At 43.9% G+C, this 27,266-nt stretch overlaps 1 protein-coding gene across 3 annotated transcripts in view; it reads right to left on the bottom strand.

Annotated features, from left to right (window-relative positions):
• Positions 1-2,090: 2,090 nt before the first annotated feature.
• The window catches only part of EIF2AK3 (eukaryotic translation initiation factor 2 alpha kinase 3), an 88,229-nt gene continuing 63,053 nt past the window's right edge, over positions 2,091-27,266 (bottom strand). For all 3 annotated transcript variants that reach the window (XM_068275159.1, XM_068275169.1, XM_068275177.1), the window contains 9 exons: positions 26,670-26,884; positions 24,424-24,530; positions 24,158-24,280; positions 21,229-21,378; positions 18,412-19,189; positions 15,552-15,719; positions 14,331-14,432; positions 9,352-9,414; positions 2,091-6,354 (listed from right to left, as the gene is read on the bottom strand). In XM_068275159.1, the coding sequence (XP_068131260.1) occupies positions 6,178-6,354; positions 9,352-9,414; positions 14,331-14,432; positions 15,552-15,719; positions 18,412-19,189; positions 21,229-21,378; positions 24,158-24,280; positions 24,424-24,530; positions 26,670-26,884 (1,883 nt within the window). In that variant the 3' untranslated portion in view covers positions 2,091-6,177. The remainder of the gene's footprint in view (positions 6,355-9,351; positions 9,415-14,330; positions 14,433-15,551; positions 15,720-18,411; positions 19,190-21,228; positions 21,379-24,157; positions 24,281-24,423; positions 24,531-26,669; positions 26,885-27,266) is intronic.

The raw sequence follows: 27,266 nt of genomic DNA, 5'->3' as shown, positions 1-27,266 counted from the left end.
TAACGGCGATTAAAGAGACACTGAAGCGAAAAAAATATATGATATAATGAATTGGTTGTGTACTATGAATAATTACTAGAAGATTAGCAACAAAGAAAATATTCTCATATTTTTATTTTCAGGTATATAGTGTTTTTTCTAACATTGCATCACTCTATAATATGTGCAGATTACACAACACTCAGCATTCAAAATGAGTCTTTCAGAGCAGTCTGTGAAGTAATGACCTCTCCTCTAGCAGAGGAAAAGTAAACAGTTCAATTACAGTTGAGATAATAAAAGTCAGATAACAGCCCTCTCCGCGACTAAGTTAGTCGGAGAGCTTAATAGCTTTTTTGCATAGAGATAACAACTGGAGTTTCTCAGCTCTTCCTGCACTGGAAACAATTAGACTGATGTATCTGATCTTAATGTTTTTTTTCTTAGCTGTACTACACATACAAATCATATCATCATCATTTTTTCTTTTTGCTTCAGTGTCTCTTTAAGAGAGAGCGAGCGGAGACACAAGTAGGGAGAGACACGGCCACAGGGGAACCAACTCTCCCTACATGATCTGTGTGATGCAAGCCTCGCTATAATGCTGTTTTTTAAGAAAGTCTTGTTTTTAAAGGACTTTTAATAAAAGAAGTAATGCACTATTAGAGGCGGGTCCTCTTTTATTCATTTTTAAAAGCTGAACGTGAACCAGAGAGCCAGTCACCAGCAGTGGGAAAATCCAAGCCAGCCGGAGAGGGATCGAGACGACCCATAGAGTGCCCGAGAGGCAGTTGGGGGGGGGCACACCCCGGATGCGAGTTTTGGTCATTAGACCCTTGGATCTGGTGAGTCTGTACCCTGAAGTAGAGGCCTGCAGCGGGTCGGGTACCCGCGGGTAGCGGTCTGCGGGTAGTGAAAGCAAGCATGTTAATTCTGACTGTCTTTTGCTTCCTAACATTCTGTGATAAATGCTGTAAGTGGAACCAGAATACTTGTTTGCTGCTGCTAATTTTTAATGCCAAAGCAGACTTCTTCCTGGGCTCAACCTGAGAGACTCCCCTCCTTCATACTAGTTTCTACTAGAACAAGCTAACTGGGAACGGTCATACAGCTAAGTATGTGTTTTTTCATAGCTGGACAGAACTAACATCCTAAAGCATGCTCGGTTTGCTCAGTTGAAAGTACTAAAAAGTACATCTTACATGCCGAAAAATATGGTCTGTGTCTATTTAAGTCATAAAGAACTTTGGGGGATTTTTTTGTGTGAAAGGGTACCAACAGATTGGTCCACGTGTGTGTGTGACCTGCATTCAGTAATTGTGAGCTGGACAAGTAAGGCACATACCATATATATACTCGCATATAAGCCGACCCATGTAAAAGTCGAGGTACCCACTTTTCCCTCAGAAACCAGGAAAAAGTGCTTGACTTAATGTAAAAGCACCCTCCCCATTAACCCCCTTCCCATAGCCAGAGGTGCCCCAAGGATGATACAGCTGTGCCTCAAGACGTCACTACATGGCGTCATAGATAGAAGACAAAGCAATTGCCACACAGGAAGAATCCCCATTGAATGCACTACTGACCCATTGCTTTCCACTCCACAAAATCAGGGGACACAGGTAGTCTTGAGTAGCACACTCTGCACACCATGTTGCAGGGTATGGGCTGGCAAGAGTAGGATCACTATTGCACGATTCTTACATTCTACTCTGCCAGTAACGAAACCTGCTCCACCATCCGTTCAGCTCCACCGACTCGCATATAAGCTAATGGGGTAACTTTTCAGCACATTTTTTGTGCTGAAAAATTAAGGCTTATACGAGAGTATATAATGTACATCTCCATTATGCAGAACTATCTGGGAGGAAGTTATAAGTAAGGATAAGGGGGAATGTGCTTACCAAATGTGTAAGAACTTCGGCCCTTGGGGACTGGAGTTCAACTCTCAGTTCTAGATGCTTTGATAACCAACCTGTGACGTGTGGGACTATCTTCCAAAGTAAGTGTTGATAGGTGCAGTTTCATGACCCATGCTTGGCCCTAGGGGCAAGGATTTAACACAAACTAACAATAGGATTTGAATTCACATATAAATAAAACACGAGGAGTGCACTTTTTGTTTTTTATTAAATCACTTAGACTTGAAAAAAAGTCACAAAATGTAATGCACTTAACTGTGTTCATTATGCAATAAGTGCCCTGTACAGCACCAACCCAATTGGATTGACCTTACTTCATAAATAAAAACATATTTACATAAAACAAGTACAATGAAACATCATAAATGATCCACAAGCCAATGGGTCGGGCCCTGCAGGGCCAGAGGAGCTACAAGTCCCAACATAAAACACCAAGATCTTGTTGGTCCTTGTATATTCTCTGACATGAGGTCTGTCAGGTCCCGGCCCTGCCGCAGAGGGCAGCCCAGGCCCGCAACAAGTAAGAACTGTAAGTGAAGTTAACAGGTAATTAAACCTTCAAATAAATGGTTCACCAACATACATAACATTCGAAGTCCGCCAAATAACTGGTGAAAACTATACAGTCTGCGGTTAGCGCTGTAGTGCAATTTACATGTTTGATGCAGATCAAATCAGCTTGATTGCAGATAAGGCAATAACTGAATCATATGTTCTGTGCAAAGGTTAACTGGAAGGTGCTTAGACATTTTAGATCCACATGTACTGGGCCCTTTCTTAAAGGATAACTCCCCCAATGGTACAAGATGAGAAATGTGGAGGTATTATACATACTATTAATATGTTGCCTGTGTCATGCTCCGATTTCTGCAAACCAGGCACCATCCAGAGACTACTGTCATGTGAAGTGTTAGACCTTCAAAGATCATTGACATCCACAAGATAGAGCTGCAAAGCTGCAAAAAATGTCCACAAGACCCAGGAAAGGTCAGCTTAACTCGAGCATAGGGATGGTATATGAGACGCAAATTTTTCAGGTTCATGCAGGATTGTGCAAATTTTCAATGCACATTCAGGCAGCTTGAAAATGGACCAATCAAACTACGCCAAGGTGGAATTCCATTGGTACATTTTCAAGCTGCATACTGTAAATTTGCACTGAAAAGTTACATAATCCAGCATCAACTCTTAACAATTTCCATCTCATTGACCACCCTACTGGATAATAGAGAATGTCAATGAGTTGAAAATAATTCAAACTTTAATTGTATGCAGCGTGGAACTGGGCCAAGTAGATTTGATTTTCCTAATTCCAAGCTGTGTGCAATCTGCATTAAAGTCATAATGATTTGCATCATCTTGACCATCACTATCAAGGAAGACAGTGATGGTCATGTCTAGGAAAACTCATGGAGAAGCATGTGATTTGTTTGATCAGCTGATAGATTTGCTGTGATCATATCCTGCATTAGCACATGATCATGACTAGCAAATTAGAGGCTTACATCTCTATCACCTGACCAAAGTGATAACAAGCGTCTCCATGAGTTCTCCTAGACATGGGCATCACTAGTGAGGAAGAATGAGGTAAAACTGGAGCTCTTTCTAATGCACCCCTTAGAAGTTAGATCACGTGATAACCTCCCAGTACAATACAAACAAGTGTGTCCAACTACAGTGCTGTCATTTAGTCATAGTTTATCTACAGAGTACGTTTTTATTTCATGACTTATAAGAAAGCTTTTTGGGACTATGTAAAATTTAAAAGCCCTGACAAATTACATTGCGGCAGCATTTACAAAAAAAACCAAGATAAAGAAAGAAGGTCAGAAAATGGAGTGGCCTTTTTGTATAGTTAAGACGTCACAGAAGCCATTTTGTAAACTTACGCTATACTTGGCCTTCTAAACAGTGACAACACCGAGACAGTGATTGCTAACCACAAAATGACTGGGTTTGAGGAAACATCCTCCAGACTGCCAGATCCTTACCAGAACTCCCCATACATGTACACTGGTAAACCAGAAAGACCCTGCCTTTCTAGGCCAGTACAAACTTGACGTATTGCCCATTTGGTTTTTTTAGCCTTCCACCTCCATACAAATGAAAGTACTATGACCCAAAGCCCCGATGACAAGCACAATGTATGGTTTCCCAAAGGCACACTGGGCCAAAAATATGAACTGAAGTTTCTACTAATAAGAGGCAGGAAAGCCAGTTCCTTCATTTATCCCAGGGGTGGGACAAAGTATGGAATTCAGGAACCAGCCTACTCTAACCTGGATCCAATAGGACATTTTTTTGGAGCAAGATACACTGAAAATTAAAGACAAAGCACAAAAGTAAGGTGGCAACTATATTTTTTTTAAATGGGCCTTGGCGACCTCACGCCAGAGGTTTTTCCAGCCATGGACTTACCCCTTTATGCACATCACACAGTGAAGCAGCATTTTGGACCCTTTATGATAACTTCATAAAGGGGGCACAGCTTCTGAGAGAAAAAGTGCAGGCTTTAAGAACGGACTATGGCAAAGTGAAAAAAATTGCCCACAATTTCAAGTGTATGAAGATCCAAGCTACTGACTTTAGACTCTGTAAGGACAACACGTCATGTGATGATGCAGGTTCCACCAACCACACCTCTTCCCACCAAAGGTCATTCAAGTGTGTCTGAGCTCCCAAAAGGAACTACAGTGGAGTCCCAGCTATTCAGAACTCAACTGACCAGCAGCAGTCTCATCCAACCAGCACAAATCGCCTGCAGTACTCAAAGTAGTGAAGGCCAACTTCTTGGGCAGTTTGAGGGCTCTGCTGTGCTTAAAGACTGGGCTCTACGGATCCCACAAAGTTAATATATTTTTAATTACTGTATTTTAACATTAAATAAAGAGTTCGTGGAATGTATATAGAGTGGGGCATAGTACTGTGTTAGGCCTATTTTGAACATTAAGTCTCAAGCAACCATGAAGCACACTTATCCGGCATCAACTGATCCCCAATAGTGCCGGATAACCGAGACACTACTGTAGTTAGATTCTAGCTAATGTATATCCTGTGCATGTTCATGATTGAAGTGCATCTGGTGGACTACTAACAGCAAGTCTTCATCTCGGTTCTTCCAGTTATCACACTTATAGTCCACTGCCGCTAATGCCTCGGGACAGAAAACAAAACAAAACAAAAAAAAATCACTGGTTCTTAGTGACCCCAACAGGCTTCATTTTTAGCCAGTATACGACACTAAATGCTAATCAAGCAGAATAAAGGCACATCCATTAGTATGTGCATAGGGAGGCAGGGTTCAAATTAGTTTACAATACAAACTTGATTTCCTGTAGATCATATCACCACATCCAATTTAGAAAAATATTTTGTTCTGTTATACATTATGAACTCCCCCATCATCCTCTTGTAACATCGCAAAAAGCTGTGCTTTACATTATTGTAAAAATACAATTAAAAAAGACCAAATAACAAATCTAGAGAACATCTTCTAGAAAACACAAAGAACCCAATTTGACAAAGTGTCTACAAAAACGATTTTTGTCTCATAGTATGTCCCTCAAAAAAGGAGTAAAGGACTCTCTGCATCTTATTAGGAAAGCCAATAAAGAACTACCCCACTCTCCATGTTTTAGAGAATCAAGTGGCCTTTTTGTCCACTTAGAACAATCACCCACAGTTGAAGCCTGCTGGATCTTATACACACCTCATATTGCCAGGTCTATAAGTTGCCACCAAAGAGATACATTATTACAAAGAAGGACATTTTTGGAGAGCCAATTATGGGACATTAACTTACAGGCATGCCATATAAAATGGCACTTACCCAGAAGCCGGTTCTCATTAAGGAACATGCCTCGCTAAATCACTGCCCAAAATCTTTCAAACTGTACTTCGTATGACAGCAAAGTACATAAGAATATGCTTGTGGCTGCTGTGGGCTCCAGAATCTGGACCAGTTATCTACAGGACACATTAACAATTTATGGAGCAAATCTCAGATCTTAGGATAAACCAAGAGTTTGATTTCATCTTCAGACCACCACAATGCCTCCAAGCAGCTTGTGCTTTTTATCATTCACAATGAGAGCGTCTTCAAACCATGTCCAAAAAGGAGGACATCTGTTCATCTTTTCAAAAAAGTGTGGCAATAAAGCCTAGAAGATTTTGTGATGAAATTCATCAGAGCCTCATCAGTGATACAGTCTCGTTAGCACACAGTCATTTTGGTCAAACATAATTAAGTGCGACACGAAACACTGAGGAGAAGTGGTCACTTAATGGAATGCTTCAGAGTCTTCAGGCCAGAGGAGCTTAGTGTGCGTGATCTCTGTCTCAGCGTCAGCCTGCCTGGATGGTCTATGCTCTCAAACAAAGGGTTCTCAATGATTTCTTCAGCCTCTGGTCTCTCGCTGGGGTTAGGGGACAGCATAAGCCGAACCATGTTTTGCTATAAAAGAACAGAAAGACATATTTAAGGAATGAAAGGTTACAGCAAGAGTATACACCAAACCATCTGCGACAAGGCGTCAGAAACAAAACTTCAGCACCATCAGTAAAGTTTTTAGATCCGTAGCCAGCAGGATATTGTTAACTTGTGTGTGTCTGAGCAAACCACCCCTCAAAGTCAGCAACACCTCTACTGCTGGGTTGGACAGAGAGACATGGCTTCAACGGCAGGAGACAATGTAAGGAAGCGTTCCAAGCCCATGCCCCAAAATAATGGGGTGGCAGGAGTCACATGACCTTGCTGCCAACACTAAAAATTTACTTTTGCCCGTAGCCTTGCTCTTCTGAGTAGCTATGTACTCATAGCTACTCGAAATTGAAATGTTAATTACAGCAGCTGTGACCGCAGGAGAGGGAGGGTTAACTCACCCATGCGGACGTCTGATCCGATGCGCTCCATTCGCATTGCGATTCACATCACTTCCAAGTCTCATTCCAGTCACTCCCACGCTTCCTGCTCCAACCCGGAAATGAAGCGTGGGAGTGACCGAAATGAAACTTGGAACGTAACATGCGACGCAAATGGAGCGCATCGGATCACACGTCCGCATGGGTGAGTTATCCCTCCCTCTCATGCAGTCACAGTTGCTGTATTTAACATTTAGATTCTGAATGGCTAAGAGTCTGTAGCTACTCGGAAGAGCAAGGCTAGTTAGCAGAAAGATATCTGCAACTGTTGGAAACCCACATTCATATTAATTCTTATGTTAGTGGTCTACAGCAGAGTTCTCCAACCCTGTCCTTAAAGAGAACCCGAGGTGGGTTTGAAGATTATCTGCATACAGAGGATGGATCTGCCTATACAGCCCAGCCTCTGTTGCAATCCCAACCCCCCCTAAGGTCTTCCTGCACTCTGCAATTCCTCATAAATCACAGCCACGCTGCTGACAAACAGCTTGTCAGAGCTGGCTGTGTTTATCTCTATAGTGTCAGTCTGCTGCTCTCCCCGCCTCCTGCAGAACTCTGGTCCCCGCCTGCATCCCTTCCCTCCCTGCTGATTGGAGGGAAGGGACGGGGGCAAGGACCGGAGCTATGCAGGAGGCGGGGGAGCAGCTGAGACTGACACTACAGATGTAAACACAGCCTCACAGCATGGCTGTGATTTATGGGGGATTGCAGAGTGCAGGGGGACCTTATTGGGGTTTGGGATAGCAACAGAGGCTGGGCTGTATAGGCAGATCCAGCCTCTGTATGCAGATAACATTCTTTAAACACTCCTCGGGTTCTCTTTAAGGCCAACCAACTGTGCATGTTTTGCAGAAAACCACAAACATGCACAGGTGGGATAATTCATTTCTCAGCAGAGCGGATTAACTACCCGTGTGGACCTCCACAAAACATGCTCTGTTGGGGGGCCTTGAGGGTGTAGTGGTGCAGCGGCCAAATAAAACTTAAGCCAGGATAAAAAGGGCTTTCAAAATGCTTACTTCTTCTAGTACTTTCTGCTCTTTAGCTTTTTACTTCAACATAACATGGTTAAAGAGCACCTGTAACGCTGGCATTGTTTAAAGGAAAATAAATATGGCAGCTTCCATATCCATCTAAGTTCAGGCATACGTTAACTCTACCTTCACCAACTTCTTCCTGTGAACTAGAAGTCCACCTCCTCATACACAGGACACAGTTATTCGTTATTTATGCACAACAGGTATTACACAGTCAAACATCACACTTTGTTAGTTCATGAAGAATTTAACTTCACAAGACATTTGAGACTGTTTTGTTAGCATGGAAGGTATTTTAAAGGACTCCAAGTAGTGTCTGCAGCACATGAAAAATAAAAGCCATCTGTGGTATAAATAGCTTTTTGGTAGTGCATTGCTATGATGCTGCAAACATGCAGTACGTCTAAAACGTGGGATGAAGTTCAGAGTGATTGCTGTACACAAATGCCTCTCGGCAGGCGGCGCCGAGCGCAGATAGCGATGCAGAGATCACTTTTCCGTCACACAGACCGTTAGAACCTTAGTGGATCACAATCGAAGCCTTCCACTGCCAATCTGGAACTGTGAATATGTGTCATACAACAGGGGTGTCAATTCAAAGCAGCCTTTGTGAATTGACATTTCAAGAAATATCTGATAAAATCAGTTCATCTGCTGAGATATTTTACATCGTTCTTTGTGGGTTACTATTTTGAGACTCAAACCCAGTTTCTATTGTGAGGCATGGATGATATGAACTGTTGTTTGCCATACTGTGTGTCATGTGGTCCTACCTGATTAATCTGCCTGCCAATTCAGAGAGAACAGGAGGAAATCAGCACTGCAGTTCCAAGACAGCGATGTGTTCTGTTGCTTTGCAATGGGGGAGGGCCAATGGAGGAGTGTAACAAAGCAGGCAGAATGACAGAGAACCATGCCCTGGTACTAGCACTTTGATGAGTCAGTCCACCAAGCTGATTGCTCGGCTGACACGCCAAGAGGGATTGTGGGAAACTGTACACATGCTAGATTCTCTGAGAATTCACGTCAAATCAATCCAGCACATTTACAAGGCTTAATCTGGAGCTCCTGTAAATTCCAAAGTGAAAAAAAACCAGGATGACACTACGGCTGTTCCCCCTTTTTACCCAATGCAGAAGCACAGTGGCAGCTGCACTACTCTCTTCACCTCTCCTCTCTGAGATAAGCTGCCTCAGTGGCAAAAGGTAGAAGCAGAGTACCTATAAGGCCACGCCGAGGCTCCTCCCATCCACAAACACAACCTCTTAGCAGTCTTTGCAAAGACAAAAAACTGCCATGGCAGTTTTTCAGAAAGAGGGCGTGACTAACCAGTAAAACCAGGATTTAATGACTCAAGTGGACACATTATGACATTTTTTTTTTCTGCTACTGTTATAGCTTCTGCTGCCTGTGATGATAATGTGGGCTACCAGTGGTCTCCAGACTGCATTCTGAGAATCACAGCCTTGCAGAGGTTCACATACTCGACTTACCTCTTGCAGGTATCTCTGTGTAAACAAGGCAGGGAACTTCAGATCACGCAGGTCTGTTAATATCTAATAATAAATAAAAGTAGTAAGTCGTAAGTACACAGTGACATAAAATGATCCAAAAAGAAAAAGCCACCAACTCTAACGAGGTTCCCTTATGTGTCCTTCTGAAGTACTTGGCTGTATTTTTTGCTAGTTTATATCCTTCATATAATTGGCCAGTACCGTATCAACCATCTGTATGAATAAAAATGCATGAATATGGGTGGATTCCTCCAACTCATGCTGGACTAGATGATAAATCACACTAAAGGACACAAAGTCCATTATCTGTGCTTGTGCTGCGGCTACAGAATGCATCTACAATTTTGAATTCTGTACCTGATGTTCTGCCAAAGAAACACAGCCATCTACACTTCAGTAGCACACTAATGTTTTACCAGGAAGACAGGAGAGGCACGCGCTGTGCCAGCCTCTTACAACGCAGAGCAGCTGGGTGAGACTGGTACTCGTTATTCCAGCACTGCAGGCAGAGGAGGAGATGGAAATCCTGCAGGTGACTCTTGTATCTATCCTCCTTTTCCTAAAAATAACTTTTTTTTTTTTACATATCCCACAGTTTTATTTTATATTTAAATCTACTTTTTAGGTTTTTACTGTTTCATCGTCTCTGCTCAATGACACCTTCATTGAAGCGTGCCAGAGCTCAAATCTATGAATTATTGACCCTTTTGATCTCTTTCCGGCTCTCAGAAGCCATTTACTGTCAGGAAAGTGTTTTATGGCTGGAATTACTTATCAGTGAGGGTTATGCTATAGTCTGACCCAGTCCGACCCGGACAGAAACTGTCACTTGCATACCTGATGTTTAACTCTTTCAGGCAGAGAAAGAAAAAAGAAACACAGCCTAGTTATTTGTGTGCTAGGCACTGTACATACACAAGTCTATCTCATCATGTCACATGTCACCTCGGTTGTCCTTTAAAGGACAACTGAAGCGAGAGGTATATGGAAGCTGCCATATTTATTTCCTACTAAGAAATACCAGTTGCCTGGCTACCCTGCTGATCCTCTGCCTCTAATCCTTTTAGCCATAGACCCTGAACAAGCATGCAGCAGATCAGGTGTTTCTGACATTATTGTTAGATCTGACAAGATTAGCTGCATGCTTGTTTCTGGTGTTATTCTGACACTAATGCAGCCAAATAGATCACCAGGGCTGCCAGGCAACTGGTATTGTTTAAAAGGAAATAAATATGGCAGCCTCCATAATATTCTTCTCACTACAGTTGTCCTTTAAAGGGAACCTGAAGTGAGAGGGATATGGAGGCTGACATGTTTATGCTCTTTTAAATAATGCAAATGCACAAATAATGTCTGGCTGCCTCTAATACTTATAGCCATAACCCCTGAACAAGCAGCAGATCAGACGTCAGACAAATCTAACAAGATTAGATGCATGCTTGTTTCAGGTGTGCGATTTAGACCTTACTGACCAAAAAGATCAGCAGGAATGCCAGGCAACTGGTATTGTTTAAAAGGTAATAAATATGGCAGCTTCATAGGTCTCTCCCCTAGAGTTCCTTCTAAATATTTAAGTGTACTGATTTCCCATCATAAGTGCATGACGACATGTAGCACAACTTGCTTCAGTGGAGTGAGAGTGCTTTAGCATTTCAGCTTTGGCAGTTTTTCCTTTCATATTGGTGCGCATACCACTGGTTTCTCGCTTGCAACTGTGCAGCAAGAAAATGTAACACAGGCAGCAAAACACACACCCAGGCATACATGCATGTGGAGAGAGAGAGGGGGAGAGAGAGAGGGGGAGAGAGAGAGAGAGAGAGAGAGAGAGAGAGAGAGGAGAGAGAGAGAGAGAGGAGAGAGAGAGAGAGAGAGAGAGAGAGAGAGAGAGAGAGAGAGAGAGAGAGAGAGAGAGAGAGAGAGAGAGAGAGACGCAGACACACCACACCCAGGCATACATGCATGTGCGCACACAGAGAGAGACAAACGCAGACACACACACCCAGGCATACATGCATGCGCGCACAGAGAGAGAGACAAACGCAGACACACACACCCAGGCATACATGCATGTGGAGAGAGGGAGAGGGAGAGAGAGAGAGAGAGAGAGAGAGAGAGAGAGAAGAGAGAGAGAGAGAGAGAGAGAGAGAGAGAGAGAGGAGAGAGAGAGAGAGAGAGAGACGCAAACACACACACCCAGGCATACATGCATGTGCGCACACAGAGAGAGACAAACGCAGACACACACACCCAGGCATACATGCATGCGTGCACAGAGAGAGAGATAGAGAGACAGAGACAAACGCAGACACACACAGACACACACACACAGACACACACACACAGACACACACAGACACACACACACAGACACACACACACCTACACACACACACCTACACACACACACACACACACACACACACACACACACACACACACACACACACACACACACTTACTACACGCACTACACACGCACTACTCACACACACCACACACACACGCACCACACACACACACACACACACACACACACACACACACTCACACACACACACACACACACACACACACACACACAGGGTTTAAGGATACATAGCTGACTAAAATTAAAACATTTTCCCCAAGAACAGGCATGTACGTGAAGCAGTCCTCATGCCCACTACTCCCATAGTAACCCCTCCAGCCCCCATCCCTCCCCCCAAATTCCCCCTTCAGCCTCTTCTGGGTCGGGCAGTAGTGTGCAGGCGCTGACCCATCAGCGCACATCCTTCATTGTGTGTTTGTATCCGGGAGAGCTCTGCGCATGACTTTACGACTGACGCTGTGCGCATGTGCAGAGCACTTCCGGTCACACAACAACACACCGGGTCAGCGTCTGAGCACGACTGCCAGACCCGGAAGATGCTGAGGGGGGCATTTAGATGAGAGTGGAGGGGGCAGAGGACAAGCGGTGGGCACGAGAACTGCTTCACATACATGCCTACTTCTGCCAGTTTTTTGATTTAATTAATATCAGTACTGGCATCCTACTTTTGGTGACGTGATCAACATTTTTACACAATTTTTATGACACACACACACACACACACACACACACACACACACACACACACACACACACACACACACACACACACACACACACACACGTCATATTCCTAGATCAGATAGACTTGGTTACAGTCTGCTAGTGATGGGACCAAAATAGTAACAAGCTTGTCTATTGCTTATGAGGATTTTTCAAATGGTTTCCTATTAGAGTAAACAGTGCCATCTACTGGAAAACTCAATCAACTTGCATTTTAACAAAATTGATTTGTTTGTGTTTTTGATTAGATGTGTAGGAAGATTGTTACAAAATCCATTCCTAATAAACAAAGACCGGACAAGAGTAGTGGAGGAATGCATGTAAACAGTGAGTTTCAAAGTTTACACCATTTCTTGATCTCCATGCTAATCTTACTACAGGACAGATTCCACCATAGCTGCAGAGGAGCAGGAAGTGTCAAGGCGAGTTCATGGTACCTATACACTAGTCAATATGGATGAGGCATTCAAAGCAATCTTTTTCTTTAAGGTTTTCCTATAATAAGAGGAATCCCCCCGGCTGAACATTTCCTGCTTTCACTGATGGCCAACAGTACAGTATTCTACTGCATCTACAAATACATGTAACCATCAAATCTAAAGAATCTAAAGAAATCTAAAGAAAAGCTATTTGGGCATTTCAATTTTCTGCTGCTGGATTACAAATTCTAACACGCGCATATTTTACTTTCTATAGAGGAATACTGTCCTGCTAGAGAATTGTAAGTTTGGCCTGGAGTTGTGCTTTATTAAAGCAAACCTGAAGTGTTTTTAAAATAAAAAACAAACACAAATAGATACTTACCCGCGGAGGGGGAAGGCTCTGGGTCCTGTAGAGCCTTCCGTTCCTCTCATTCCAGCACTGGCTCCCCTGTTCAACTCTTCTGCCACGGGAGGCTTCGGAAGTCTTCAGGACCCATTAGTCAGAGACTGCTAAACGGGGAGACAGCGCTGGGAAAGGGGATCAGTAGAGGAACAGGAAGGACCCAGAGCCTTCCCTCTCCTTAGGCAAGTTTTTTTTTTAATTTTAAAAACTCTTCAGGTTCACTTTAAAACAGGAGCCTACCTTACTATACAATGTCCTGAACTGCCACTCCAATTCAGGCTATTGTTGTAACTGACCTCTCCAGTTGACCAATACAGCCCCACATGCCCATGAATACATAACATATCTACAACTTATTTAACCTCCCTGAAGGTATCCCCAACCACAGGTTTGGGTTGGCAAAAAAAACCCCTCCAAAAACATGCTGCGAGCAGTAATCCCGAGCCTGAATCGGAGCACCCGCGGGCAGGTTACTGCAGAGCCTGTGCTGCACTTGATACTCAAGTCCCCGACTTCCCGGGATCCGGACAGTCTCCTCCGTTGGCTCTCAATCCCTCAGGTAAAATCTCACCCTAAAGATAGAGCACCACCCGAAGAATAGAAGGAAGAAATGCAGCGAAGGATCAGGGGAGGCGAGTTCTGTGCAGGAGCTGCAGGAAATCCCTTTGGGGTACGATTTATTTTTCCTGAATTTTAGGGTCTAAAAACAGGCATGGGCAAACTTGGCCCTCCAGCTGTTAAGGAACTACAAGTCCCACAAAGCATTTGCCTTTATGAGTCATGACTGTGGCTGTAAGACTCATGCAATGCATTGTGGGACTTTTAGTTCCTTAACAGCTGGAGGGCCAAGTTTGCCCATGCCTGGTCTAAAAGCACACACAAAAAAGTGTAGACCCTAAAATCCAAAAAGAATCATTAACCAGGGAGGTTAAACAGTAAAATATAAATTGTATAGTTATAAGTGATGGATTATTTTTGCTTTAACTTTACACAAGTTCCGATAAATCAAAAGGCATATATTAAACTGTAATGAGGTACTTACTCTTACTCTTTCCATATTGGTACTGAACGGATATAGCAGCTCAAATAATATCAGGCCCAGGGAGAAGATGTCCACTTTGTGGGAGTAACTTTGGCCATACATCTACAAACAAAGACCAGGCCAGTTAATTCATTTCCTTGAAAAGGCACAAAACACCAACTGAATCAGGTCTTAGCTTCTACACCCTGGCAGCAAAAAACGCTTAGACTTTAGCAACCATCACTATTCCGCATAGCTTAACAGCCTAGGCCAAGCATCACTAGGAGGGCGGGACGACATACCAATATAAAGAAACCTATAGATTATTATTATTTAGTATTCATAATTTAGTAGGGGAAGTCAATTAACTTATCTGTATGTTTTTGGGAGGGGGAGGAAGCTGGTGTGCCTGGAGGAAACCCACATAGACATGGAGAGAACATTCAATCTCCTTGCAGATAACCACTACACCACCATGCTGCCCACATAGACTCAGGACAACAAATATCAGTATCCTGAATAATTTACTACATTCTATTATATGACACTGCAATGCCTCTTCATACATAATATTTTCTTCTGTTTTTTCTAGGTTAATAAAAGCAACGACCCCGACCTTGCTGGACGACCTCGCTGGGTCATCCTTAGCAGCTGACGACCCAGCGAGGTGTGCGGCTACTGCGCGTTTGTGGTCACGCTCTCATCTGCGCCTGTGCTGAACGCTCCTGGCGATTGAAGCGTGAAAGAGAGCGACATACTCGCGCAGACGCCGTCGACCTCGTTGGATCCCAGGCGACCCGCTGAGAGCAGACCTGGGGCGAGGGACACAAACTTCCAGGGGCTGGAGGTAGCCCCAGGTAATTTTTTTTTGCCTATTTCCTTTAAAAAAAAAAAAAAAAAAAAAAAAAGAATCGATTTTAAAATCGATAATAAATAAAACAATCAAAACTAATCCCCAGACGTTTCCTTCAGATAACTAAAGCAATTTGCTGGATTGGGAGCAACTCTGACTGAAGTGCCTACATTTGCCAGCAGGTGGCGTCTAGAGACATGGACATGCCCACAGTGAAGAACAAGCTTCCTGGAGAGACGGAACCCCGTCACAGGAAATGGATCAGGGCCACATGCAGACAGCCTGACCTGGAATCAGCAGGAGGTGCTGCTGGGACTTGTAGTAGCAGAGCATAGGTCAGGTGTATACAGCACAGCTCAGATTTCTGGCATGTGACGGCATCAGTTTACCTGTTCCGGGCTCATGTAGAGTTTGGTCCCGACTTGCCCAGTGTGTCGGGCGTACGCCGGCATTGGCGTCAGCACCACTTCATCCTCATCTTCCTGGTCCATCTCAGTCACCAGCCCAAAGTCTCCAACTTTTACTATATCATCTATCGTAAAGAATATATTTGAAGGCTGGGGGGGGGGGAAAAGCAAGATGATAAACACCGAGCATAGTGTAAAGAAATTGGTTTCAACAAATCACTATGGAAATGCTAATAATAGATACTTCCGCCTATATGCCCAAAAAAAAGTGCATGGGTAACTAAAAGGTCAGTACACACATCTAATTTTGATCTGTAGAAAATTGCCCAATTTCACCACTTCCATGTAGTATGAGAGCTTAACCACACAGTCTGTTTATAGTATTCAAAATCTGTTTGCCCTCGCGTTACATGGCAGTAGTAAAATTGGCCAGTCATCTGCAGATTAAAATTGGATGTGTGTAGAGAGCCTTAAGGTCCGTACACACGCCGGACTGCAGGCAACGACGGGTCCGTCGTCACCTCCAGCTGGGCGGATTTTCAGCAGACAGTCCGGCGTGTGTACAGTCTGTCGGCGGACTGATACGGCTGTCTGAGCAATCCGCCGGGCGGATCGCTCAGAAACAGCCGTATCAGTCTGCAGACAGACTGTACACATACCGGACTGTCGCTGGAACGCCCGCCCAGCGGGAGGTGACGACGGACCCGTCGTTGCCTGCAGTCCGGCGTGTGTACGGACCTTTACGCTTTGTATTGACAGAGAAAAGGCTCTTCCATGTGGAGGACAATGAAAGAAGGTAAAACTGCATGTCCCACAATTATTTTATCCACTTTGTATTTATATACCTCTGCTCAACCTCTTTTGCAGTGTTTTACACTGCATATTGACTTGTCACCAACTATCCCTCAGAGAGGCTCATAATGCAATCCCTGTCAGTCATATGTCCTCATCGCCTAAGGCAGCCATAGGCAAACTACGGCCCGCAGGCCGAATCCGTTGCTAGAGGGCCAGACTCCTCCAACCATCCTTTCAAAGTTGCATGCAACATTGAACACCACAACCAACTCACCCAATCACTCGTTCCAGCTTCGATCTCCATGGCAATGGCAGCATCATGTGACATGCCGTCAGTACGTACCAAAGAGTCATATGATGCTGTTGCCACCATGGAGATCGCTGAAGGAACAAGTGTTTGAGTGAGATACACCCAATCATTCCCCACGGGCTCAATTCAGGAGGGAGGAAGGGAAGGAGGAAGAGAGAAGTAGTAGGAGTGGTGCATAATTCTTTGTCCACCTCCTGGTCTAAGGCCAATGTTTAGAGGCAGCCAGTAAACCTAGCACGTTTTGGGTAAAAAAAATAAAATAAAAGAGTGCCCAAAAGTAACTAATGCAAACATGGGGAGAACATTCAGACAACACAATCTCATCCCTCAAGCCCTTCCTTTCTCTAGGTTCTGCAAGAGTTTAAAGTAACTTTAGTAACACACGAATACATTTACTTATAAGTAATTAAGTACTGTATATTCCTGTGTATAAGACCACTTTTTAACCCTTGAAAATCTTCTAAAAAGTCAGGGGTTGTCTTATACGCCGGGTGTCATTGATGCCGGTTGATATATCCTATCCTGTTACCCGCCTCTCAGATCTCCCTGCTGAAGACTGTAGTGAAGTGTGCAGGCACATATGTGTGAGATCTGAGAGGCAGAGGAGGAGGTAAATAGGATACAAGAGTGGGCCAGAAGGCTGAAAGAGGCGTGTTTTACGCCCAGTCATCCTATACACCGGAAAATACGGTACTAAGGGTCAAAAGACTACCGTACTCGTAATTTGAACGTTGACATTTGTATATGTGAACATTTATATTACGAACAATTTATAAAAATGAACAGATGTGAAGTCCGGTTATAAGGTACGTGACCCTTTGGGACTTCTGTAAAAAATGTAATTTGTGAACAGGACATACACTATACTTTTTGGTAACTAGATCAGGTGTTAGATTCAATTAAAAAAATAATTGAATTTCTCATTTTTTTTTCTTAAAGAGGAGCTGTTAGGTATAAGGTCTCAGAGAAAATAAACACATATATCAGTAGCTAAAGATTGGCTGTACTTACATTACATATGCATTTCACTGTCCACGTTTGGATTTCACAGAATTTGTATATAGTATATGCAGAGATAGATGCTCCTGACAGCTCATGGCAGGCTCCATGTTTTTCTGTCAAATGTGTGGTCATGTCCTGCCTGCTTCCTGATCACAGATAAGCTTGTACTAAATAACACAGTGTGCAGTGAATATTAATGAGCCATGTGGCTAGGAACAATAGCTGACTCCTGCAGTGTAGTCTGCCCGAGATTTATCAGTGCTACAGGATTACAAGCTGCTGTAACGTCTCATTAGCAGCCGAGGGGAGAGCCCCAGAATGCTTTGCAGTATGATATGCGGCTTGAGTCTTCTTAAGAATAACAGACTTGCTGATAAGCACACATCAAAGGTAACTGAGATTTTTATCTTCACTAATTGCTTTTGGGCTTCCTTCTAAACTGTTTAACACAGGAGAATAGAGGTTTAAATTAGCTTCTGCAGCCTGACAGTTACTCTTTAAGGAGGACCCTCAACCGATGTTCCACTTTTACTTTACAATCTTTACAAATATTAATCAAGAAAGCCCATTGTTCTAGAGCACAGGTTTCAAACACAAGCCCCCCCGAATGGAATGTGGCCCTCAAGAGCTTCAAATGTGAATAATTGTAAGCAGTAAAAGAACACTAAGAAAGTGTCCAAAAACTTAGCAACGTGAGCAATGTGAAATACCAAGACATGTAGCAGGTGAACATACCTTCAGGTCCCTGTGCATTAGGCCTTTGCTGTGCAGAAACTGAACGGCATCTGCAATCTGCAGAAAGATATTGAGGCATTCGGCCATGGGCCTTTCCTCCAGAGAGCTGCGTGCCTCCATCCAGTCTTTGAGGTTTTCCTTGCGGCACAGCTGCATCTGAATATAAAGATAAACCTTGGGAGAGCCAGGGTTCAGCTTCTCGGCAGTGTTTTTGGTGAGGTCTAGTTTCAGTGTTTTTGGTCGGGGAGGAGAAGTGGAGAAAGTGCTTGCAGAAGTGGGTTTACTTTCATTGGAGTCCTTCGTTCCGGAGTCTCTGTTGGAGAACTCACCGGTTGTGACCACAACGGACACATCGGCTCGGTTGTCTACATTAGAGGCGTTGTCACAACCAGAGTCCTCAAAGATTATGGATGACGAGGTTCTCTCGTGTAAGCCTATGTCCTCTCTGTTCCGAGAGCCATGTCCATAGGAAACCTCGCCATCCTGCTCATCATCATCCATCATGCTGTTATCACAGTCTGTGAGGAAACTGTCCTGCAGGTTCACCATGGCATCAAATGATTGGTTTTGGTCATTGTCTGTGGAAAAATGAGGAGGCGGCAAGCGCCTTCGGTGAGCTCCTGGATTTACAGGGATGAACTCAGTGGAAAGGGAACTGAAGCTTTCTGATGAAGGAGTGATGACCTCTACTTGCTCCTTCATGGAGTACGGATCACCGCTCCGAATCTTGACAGAGAGCCCGTCCACTGGAGAGGGGGAGCTGAACGGCCAATCCGTGCTGTGTTAAAGAAGATAGAAAAATTGGTTGCTGAATCACAGCACATTTAACATTTTAATTTCATATCCTTCCTGTGCTCTCATACTCGCTTTTTAAATGTTATTTTTACAGGCTGGTTCTCAACATTACTACAGTGTGTAGTACACGTTCCTACAACATTACTACATTTATGAAAGACAGCAGTTGCTGAAGTGTAGATAGGCAGGTGTAGGTATGTATTTTTTTTTTTTTTATTTTATCCCATCTCAGGTTTCCTTTAAGTGCCCTCTCTGTTGGGTGTTAAGTCATCTGCAGTGTTTCCAAAGCCTGTCCTCAAGGCCCAACAGTGCATATTTTGTGGAAATCCACACAGGTAGTTAAAGAGACACTGAAGCGAAAAAAAAAATTATGATATTATGATTTGTATGTGTAGCACAGCTAAGAAATAAAACATTAAGATCAGATACATCAGTGTAATTGTTTCCAGTACAGGAAGAGTTAAGAAACTCCAGTTGTTATCTCTATGCAAAAAAGCCATTAATCTCTACGACTTTCAAAGTCGTGGAGAGGGCTGTCTTCTGACTTTTATTATCTCAACTGTAAGTGAACAGTTTTCTTTTTATCTGCCAGAGGAGAGATCATTAGTTCACGGACTGCTCTGAAAGAATCATTTTGAATGCTGAGTGTTGTGTAATCTGCACATAGAGAATGATGCAATGTTAGAAAACACACTATATACCTGAAAATAAAAATGAGAATATTTTCTTTGCTGCTAATCTTCTAGTAATTATTCATAGTACACAACCAATTCATTATATCATATATTTTTTTTTCGCTTCAGTGTCTCTTTAATCAGCTCTGCTGAGATACTAATTACCCCACCTGTGTATGTTTGTAGGCTTCTGCAAAACATGTACTGTTGGTGGGCCTTGAGGACAGGGTTGGGGAACTGTGATTTAGAGCTGTGTTCCCAAACCCTGTCCTCAAGGACCCCTAACACTGTACGTGTTGTATAAATCCACAGAGGCAGTTTTAATCAGCTCTGCTGCAGCACCAATTACTCCACCTGTGCAGGTTTGTGGTTTCCTGCAAAACATGTACTGCTGCTGGGCCTTGAGGACAGGGTTGGGGGAACTCTAATCCAGAGTTCCCCGAACACATTTGCTAGGACTATTCAAATTATGGATAAATGCCTTCAAAGCCTAGCCATACCTTACACTTTTAACTGGTAAGAATAAATTTTATGTCATGTCAAACTTTACAATGAGGTAACTGTAAAAAGTTCAAAGCACCCCATGGCTAGATGGGCAATGTGTTGAGGACCTAAGGTGTACATGGCAGCACACTATACACCCTTACCACCTTGGCAGTGCGGGCTGATCTCACAGATCTCTTGTCAGCCACTGGGAGTCTAGGTGCCCATACATCAAACGATGTTACACAATAGAGGAGACTGGGAATCAGCAGCTCATTTACATTTGGGGGGACAGCCGCCTGGAGGGGCTGTAAATTTGGTTTTTTTCCGATACTGCACACGGTTACCACCGTACAACTGTTTGACCACGTCGGACAGAAATTTTCCAGCTTGCTCCAATGATACATTCAACCAATCTGGGTCTAAAATCGGTTGAATGGGCGAGCAGGCATGCTTTTTGTGAAAATGATTTTTATCCAATTCGAAAAAAATTATCAAATTGGATTGTCGACTGGGACGCAATATCACTAGATGAATGCCCAGCTTCCCAGTATTGGGACTTCCAGGATCAGAAGCTCAGCCTCGCCATCTCCTGGACACTCAGTGGTGTTATCACCTAGTCTCTGCATCAATACAGAGGTCAGGAAACATCAAGGGAGGTGGGGTAAAGAAATCTGCAAGTCTAGTCTACTGTCTGATTTTTCTATGGCTATAGACCCTGTAGGAGACAGCAGCCAGTGCTTCTGAGGTAGTAAGGCTGCCTAGTGGGCAATCTTACTACCAGATACAGAGGCCCACTACAATATCACTTTACAAAATGAGATGGGAAAAAACCTCAGTGAAATGAAAAATAAAGAGGCCACACCTTCCATCCTTTAGCCACAGCTCATCCATTTGCTCCTGCCACAGTTCTGGCGGCTCCTCCTTCCATGCGTTGAAATAGCGCACAATCCCAGGATGCTCCAGCTTGGCAAGGGCCTTCACCTCCCTCATCACCTTCTCCCTGGCCAGTTTCCTAGCAAAAACACAGAGAGCAGAAAATCACATTCACAGAACATGAACCAAGCCGTGACATAGGGGTATTTTTTAGCTCATCATAAAAACAGTTTTTAAACATTTCTGTAATGATTACAAGCGCAACTCAAGAAAGGAAGTGTTATTTTAGCTTTGGATAGTATGCCTTTTGGATCTTTACTGTTATCTGTCTCCATTTTATGTCCAGTCCTTTAAAGCAGGGGTCCCCAACCACCGTTGGCAGTTTCCAGCTGGGCCGTGGCGGGTCTGTCATCTCTCCCCTCTCCAAAGATGGTATGCATATCGCCGCTACAGGAAGCCGCTGTCCTGCTTCCTTCCCGCCTTACAGCAGCCGCAAGACGCGCTGCTGCGAAGAGGAGAGCGGTGCCTGGGGGAATGTAATAGAACAAGCGGCCACCCGCTCATAAGGTAACAGAACGGCGGTCGCGGGAGGAGGGGGGCACTACCTACCCATACTAGGGCGCTAAACTGGGCACTACCTACCTATACTGGGCACTATACTGGCTATACTGGGCACTATACTGGCTATACTGGGCACTATACTGGCTATACTGGGGCACTACCTACCTATACTGGACACTATACTAGCTATACTGGGCACTACCTACCTATACTGGACACTATACTAGCTATACTGGGCACTATACTAGCTATACTGAGGCACTCCCTACCCATACTGGGCACTATACTAGCTATACTGGGCACTATACTAGCTATACTGGGGCACTACCTACCCATACTGGGCTCTATACTGGGGCACTACCTACCTATATTGGGCACTATACTAGCTATACTTGGGCACTACCTACCTATACTGGGCACTACCTACCCATACTGGGCACTATACTAGCTATACTGGGGCACTACCTACCCATACCGGGACTACAGGGAGTGCAGAATTATTATTAGGCAAATGAGTATTTTGACCACATCATCCTCTTTATGCACGTTGCCTTCCTCCAAGCTCTATAGGCTCGAAAGCCTACTACCAATTAAGCATATTAGGTGATGTGCATCTCTGTAATGAGAAGGGGTGTGGTCTAATGACATCAACACCCTATATCAGGTGTGCATAATTATTATTAGGCAACTTCCTTTCCTTTGGCAAAATGGGTCAAAAGAAGGACTTGACAGGCTCACAAAAGTAAAAAAATAGTGAGATATCTTGCAGAGGGATGCAGCGCTCTTAAAATTGCAAAGCTTCTGAAGCGTGATCATCGAACAATCAAGCGTTTAATTCAAAATAGTCAACAGGGTCGCAAGAAGCGTGTGGAAAAACCAAGGCGCAAAATAACTGCCCATGAACTGAGAAAAGTCAAGCGTGCAGCTGCCAAGATGCCACTTGCCACCAGTTTGGCCATATTTCAGAGCTGCAACATCACTGGAGTGCCCAAAAGCACAAGGTGTGCAATACTCAGAGACATGGCCAAGGTAAGAAAGGCTGAAAGACGACCACCACTGTACAAGACACACAAGCTGAAACATCAAGACTGGGCCAAGAAATATCTCAAGACTGATTTTTCTAAGGTTTTATGGACTGATGAAATGAGAGTGAGTCTTGATGGGCCAGATGGATGGGCCCGTGGCTGGATTGGTAAAGGGCAGAGAGCTCCAGTCCGACTGAGACGCCAGCAAGGTGGAGGTGGAGTACTGGTTTGGGCTGGTATCATCAAAGAAGAGCTTGTGGGGCCTTTTCGGGTTGAGGATGGAGTCAAGCTCAACTCCCAGTCCTACTGCCAGTTTCTGGAAGACACCTTCTTCAAGCAGTGGTACAGGAAGAAGTCTGCATCCTTCAAGAAAAACATGATTTTCATGCAGGACAATGCTCCATCACACGCGTCCAAGTACTCCACAGCGTGGCTGGCAAGAAAGGGTATAAAAGAAGAAAAACTAATGACATGGCCTCCTTGTTCACCTGATCTGAACCCCATTGAGAACTTGTGGTCCATCATAAAATGTGAGATTTACAAGGAAGGAAAACAGTACACCTCTCTGAACAGTGTCTGGGAGGCTGTGGTTGCTGCTGCACGCAATGTTGATGGTGAACAGATCAAAACACTGACAGAATCCATGGATGGCAGGCTTTTGAGTGTCCTTGCAAAGGAAGGTGGCTATATTGGTCACTGATTTGTTTTTGTTTTGTTTTTGAATGTCAGAAATGTATATTTGTGAATGTTGAGATGTTATATTGGTTTCAATGGTAAAAATAAATAATTGAAATGGGTATAGATTTGTTTTTTGTTAAGTTAATAATAATAATTATGCACAGTAATAGTCACCTGCACACACAGATATCCCCCTAAAATAGCTAAAACTAAAAACAAACTAACAACTACTTTCAAAAATATTCAGCTTTGATATTAATGAGTTTTTTGGGTTCATTGAGAACATAGTTGTTGTTCAATAATAAAATTATTCCTCAAAAATACCACTTGCCTAATAATTCTGCACTCCCTGTATATTACCTATACTGGGCACTATGCTAGCCATACTTGGGTAACTATACTAGCCAAACTGGGGCAACGAAACTCCCTATACTGGGTCAACTGTGCTAGCTATGCCCCGCCGCACTACAGGACTGCATTAGTCTGAGGGAGGCAACTAAATATGCAGCGCCACAGCGCACATCATTTTCTCTTTCTAATTCAGTAGAGAAAAGGTTAAACACTTTCCTTGAATGTTACAGCCCATTCTGTTGTGAAATATGGTGACAGATACACTTTATAAACCTGAAAAATATTAACAGGGTAAGCCATTACCTGTTTGGGAGGCGGATTCTTTTGATTGCATAGTTACAGTCATCTACTTTATTGCGAGCCTCGAATACCACTCCAAAGCCACCCCGGCCTAAGCATCGAATAGGCTCAAAGTCTGTGAGATATCTGCATTAAAGAAAGCAAATCAAATAACTGGAAAAAGACTGCTCCTGGGATCATATACAAAACAAGCCAAACTACTGATTACAGTCTCATACATTCACACTGACACACATCTGAGACTTCTATGAGGGTCTTGAGGAACCAACCTTGAAACATAGCCACAGCTGTAGTCACTCCTGCTCTCAGAGATATCTCCCATCGCCGGCTCATACTTGTGGTCAGTCTGACACTGCGTCTCCGACTCCTTCCTCTTCTGAAAGAAAAAAAGACAGTGATTATTTTTCTCCACTTACAGCGATTACTTTCCTCCATTACGGGGCAGCACGGTGGCATAGTGGTTAGCGTTCTCGCCTTGCAAGCGCTGGGTCCCTGGTTCGAATCCCAGCCAAGTCAACATTTTCAAGGAGTTTGTATGTTCTCCCCGTGTCTGTGTGGGTTTCCTCCGGGCACTCCAGTTTCCTCCCACATCCCAAAAACATACAGATAAGTTAATTGGCTTCCCCCCCAAAAAACTGTCCCTAGACCATACATGCACTACACGATCCACACATATGACTATGTTAGGGACTTGATTGGGAGCCCCTCTGAGGGACAGTTAGTGACCAGACAATATACTCTTTACAACGCTGTGTAATACGTCAGTGCTATATAAATACTTAAATAAATTACTTGACTGCACTTAAAATTAAAATTGTACCAGTAATAGTCATGGTAAGTAGAACTTTATTGGAGTGTCATTTTTACTTTTAATCTAAGGAGTTATATATTTTAAGTGTGAAGTGGGAGCAGCAGCCATGTTAAAGGACACCTGAAGAGAGGGCTATGGAGGCTGCCATATTTAATGCAGGTTTCTGTGCTGTCCCCCTGATCCTCTGCCTGTAATACTTTTAGCCATAGACCCTGAACAAGCATGCAGATAAAGGGCTTGATTTACTAAGAGGTGCTAACCTACTTAGCACGTCTAAAGTCTTGAGGCGTGCTAACCAGGGTGCTAAGTAGGTTAGCACCGGATTTCTCAAATCAGATCGCGCGCAAAGGTTTGCGCACAAAGTTTTACGCGCGCAAAGTTCTATGCGCGCGCTAAGTCCCATAGGCTTTAATGGGCACTTCGCGCGGAGCGCCCTGCGCTCTGTGCAGTGCGCGCGCAAAACTTTGCGCACGATCACTACTTCTCACATTTCAACTGAGTTTAGACGTGCTAAGGGCCAGTGCTAAAGTTAGCACCGTTTTGTAAATCAAGCCCAAAGAGTTCTAACAGAATTCTGGATAAGCTGCATGCTTATTTCAGGTGGGTGATTCAGACACTAATGCAGCCAAAGATCAGCAGGTCTGCCAGGCAACTGGTATTGGTTAAGGTGCCCATACATTAGAAGATTATGGGCAGATTCGACCAAGAGACAAATTTATCTCTAATCGAATCTGCCCATACACTACAGGCCGATTCCTGTCTGATTTCAGCATGAAATCATCAGGGAATCGTCTGAGCCGCCGCATCCGCCCTGCAATGTATAAATGTATGCAGTGTGTGTGCGCATTTATACATTACCTGTCCGGTGTCGGCCTTCACGCGGTGACCGTCCATCTAGCCGGGTAAGCCGCATACACGCTAGCGGCGCTTAGCGTTTGACGTCAGACTATGTGGAACCCGGCGAGATGGACGGAAACCACGTGGAGGCCGACACCGGACAGGTAATGTATAAATGCCCACACACTGCATACATTTATACATTGCGGTTTCATCGTCTCGTTCGCAATTTGGCTGCCGTACTGCAGCGCACCCGACCAACCAACTTCAGCCCGAAATTTTCCAGCATGCGCGATCGGCCATGCGGCCAATTTCTGTCCCGAAATTGGTCGCTTTGTTGGTCAGGCATGCACTTGGCAGCACCAATTTTCACCCAATTCGATTATAATAATCGAATTGGATGGTCGATTGGTTGGTCGGCAAATGTATGGGCCCCTTTAAAGCAAAATCCACAGCGATAATTACCAGGTAATTCCCAGGAGAGTTGATCCAGGGATTTATCTGACTGCCTTTTCTTTTAAAGCTAATTGGCCAAGGCCTTGTTTTTCGCCTTCTCCTGGATCAACTGAGATATGTGTGGGATCAGGATGGTGTGTGTTTTTTGTTTTTTTTTCACTTGGACAGATGTCTTTTTTCAACTAAGTATGTATGTAACTATGTACAGTATGTAACTATGTACTGGTGTGTAGAGGGAAAACATTCTCTCTTTTAAGAGGCTTCTAAATACAAGTAAATGTTGGCAGCTGTAGTTGCTGCAGACTAGCATTGTGTGGCAATACTAAATCTTTAGGAAGGACTACAAATAAAGGAAACAGATGGACACTCTGCACATCAGCCAGGCAAGGCAGGAGGGGAAGTCACACCTACCCTGGCATTCTGTGGGTTGGGCTGGAACAGCTTGCGCACCACATAGGTGGTAGCAGTGATACACAACAGGATGGTGCCTATGATCTCCTTCCACCAGTGCAGCAGCAGAACGGGATCCTTCTTCCGGATGTTGGGGTTCTCCTGTATCCCAATGGTAATCTGAGTCCCCCTTTTGTTGCGCTCCCTCCTGTAGTACGGCAAATAGTAGCCATTGTCTGGGGAACAAAAACATTACACAATGAATGATCCTACAAATGGAGAGATCCACCATGCTTTGTGAGTATTACAACAGTTAAAGCATATCTGAAGCGAAAATAAAGTTATGAGATCATGAATTGTATGTGTAGCAAAGAAAAAAAAAATCTCATGTTTTCCAGTACAGGAGGTTCTCTGAGCTATTCAACCAACTTGGTCGAATTCAGTCCTGTTTTCTGAAGCACTTAAAGGGAACCTAAACTGAGAGGGATATGGATGTTTCCTTTTAAACAATACCAGTTGCCTGGCAGTCCTGCTGATCTCTTTGGCTGCAGTGATGGCTGAATCACACTCCCGAATCCAGCATGCAGCTAATCCAGTCTGACTTCAGTTTTAGCACCT

Source organism: Hyperolius riggenbachi, chromosome 1, assembly GCF_040937935.1.
Source record: "Hyperolius riggenbachi isolate aHypRig1 chromosome 1, aHypRig1.pri, whole genome shotgun sequence".
Lineage (NCBI taxonomy): Eukaryota > Metazoa > Chordata > Amphibia > Anura > Hyperoliidae > Hyperolius > Hyperolius riggenbachi.
Note: the sequence above shows the minus strand (reverse complement) of the source record. Positions and strands in the feature narration are given on the sequence as shown.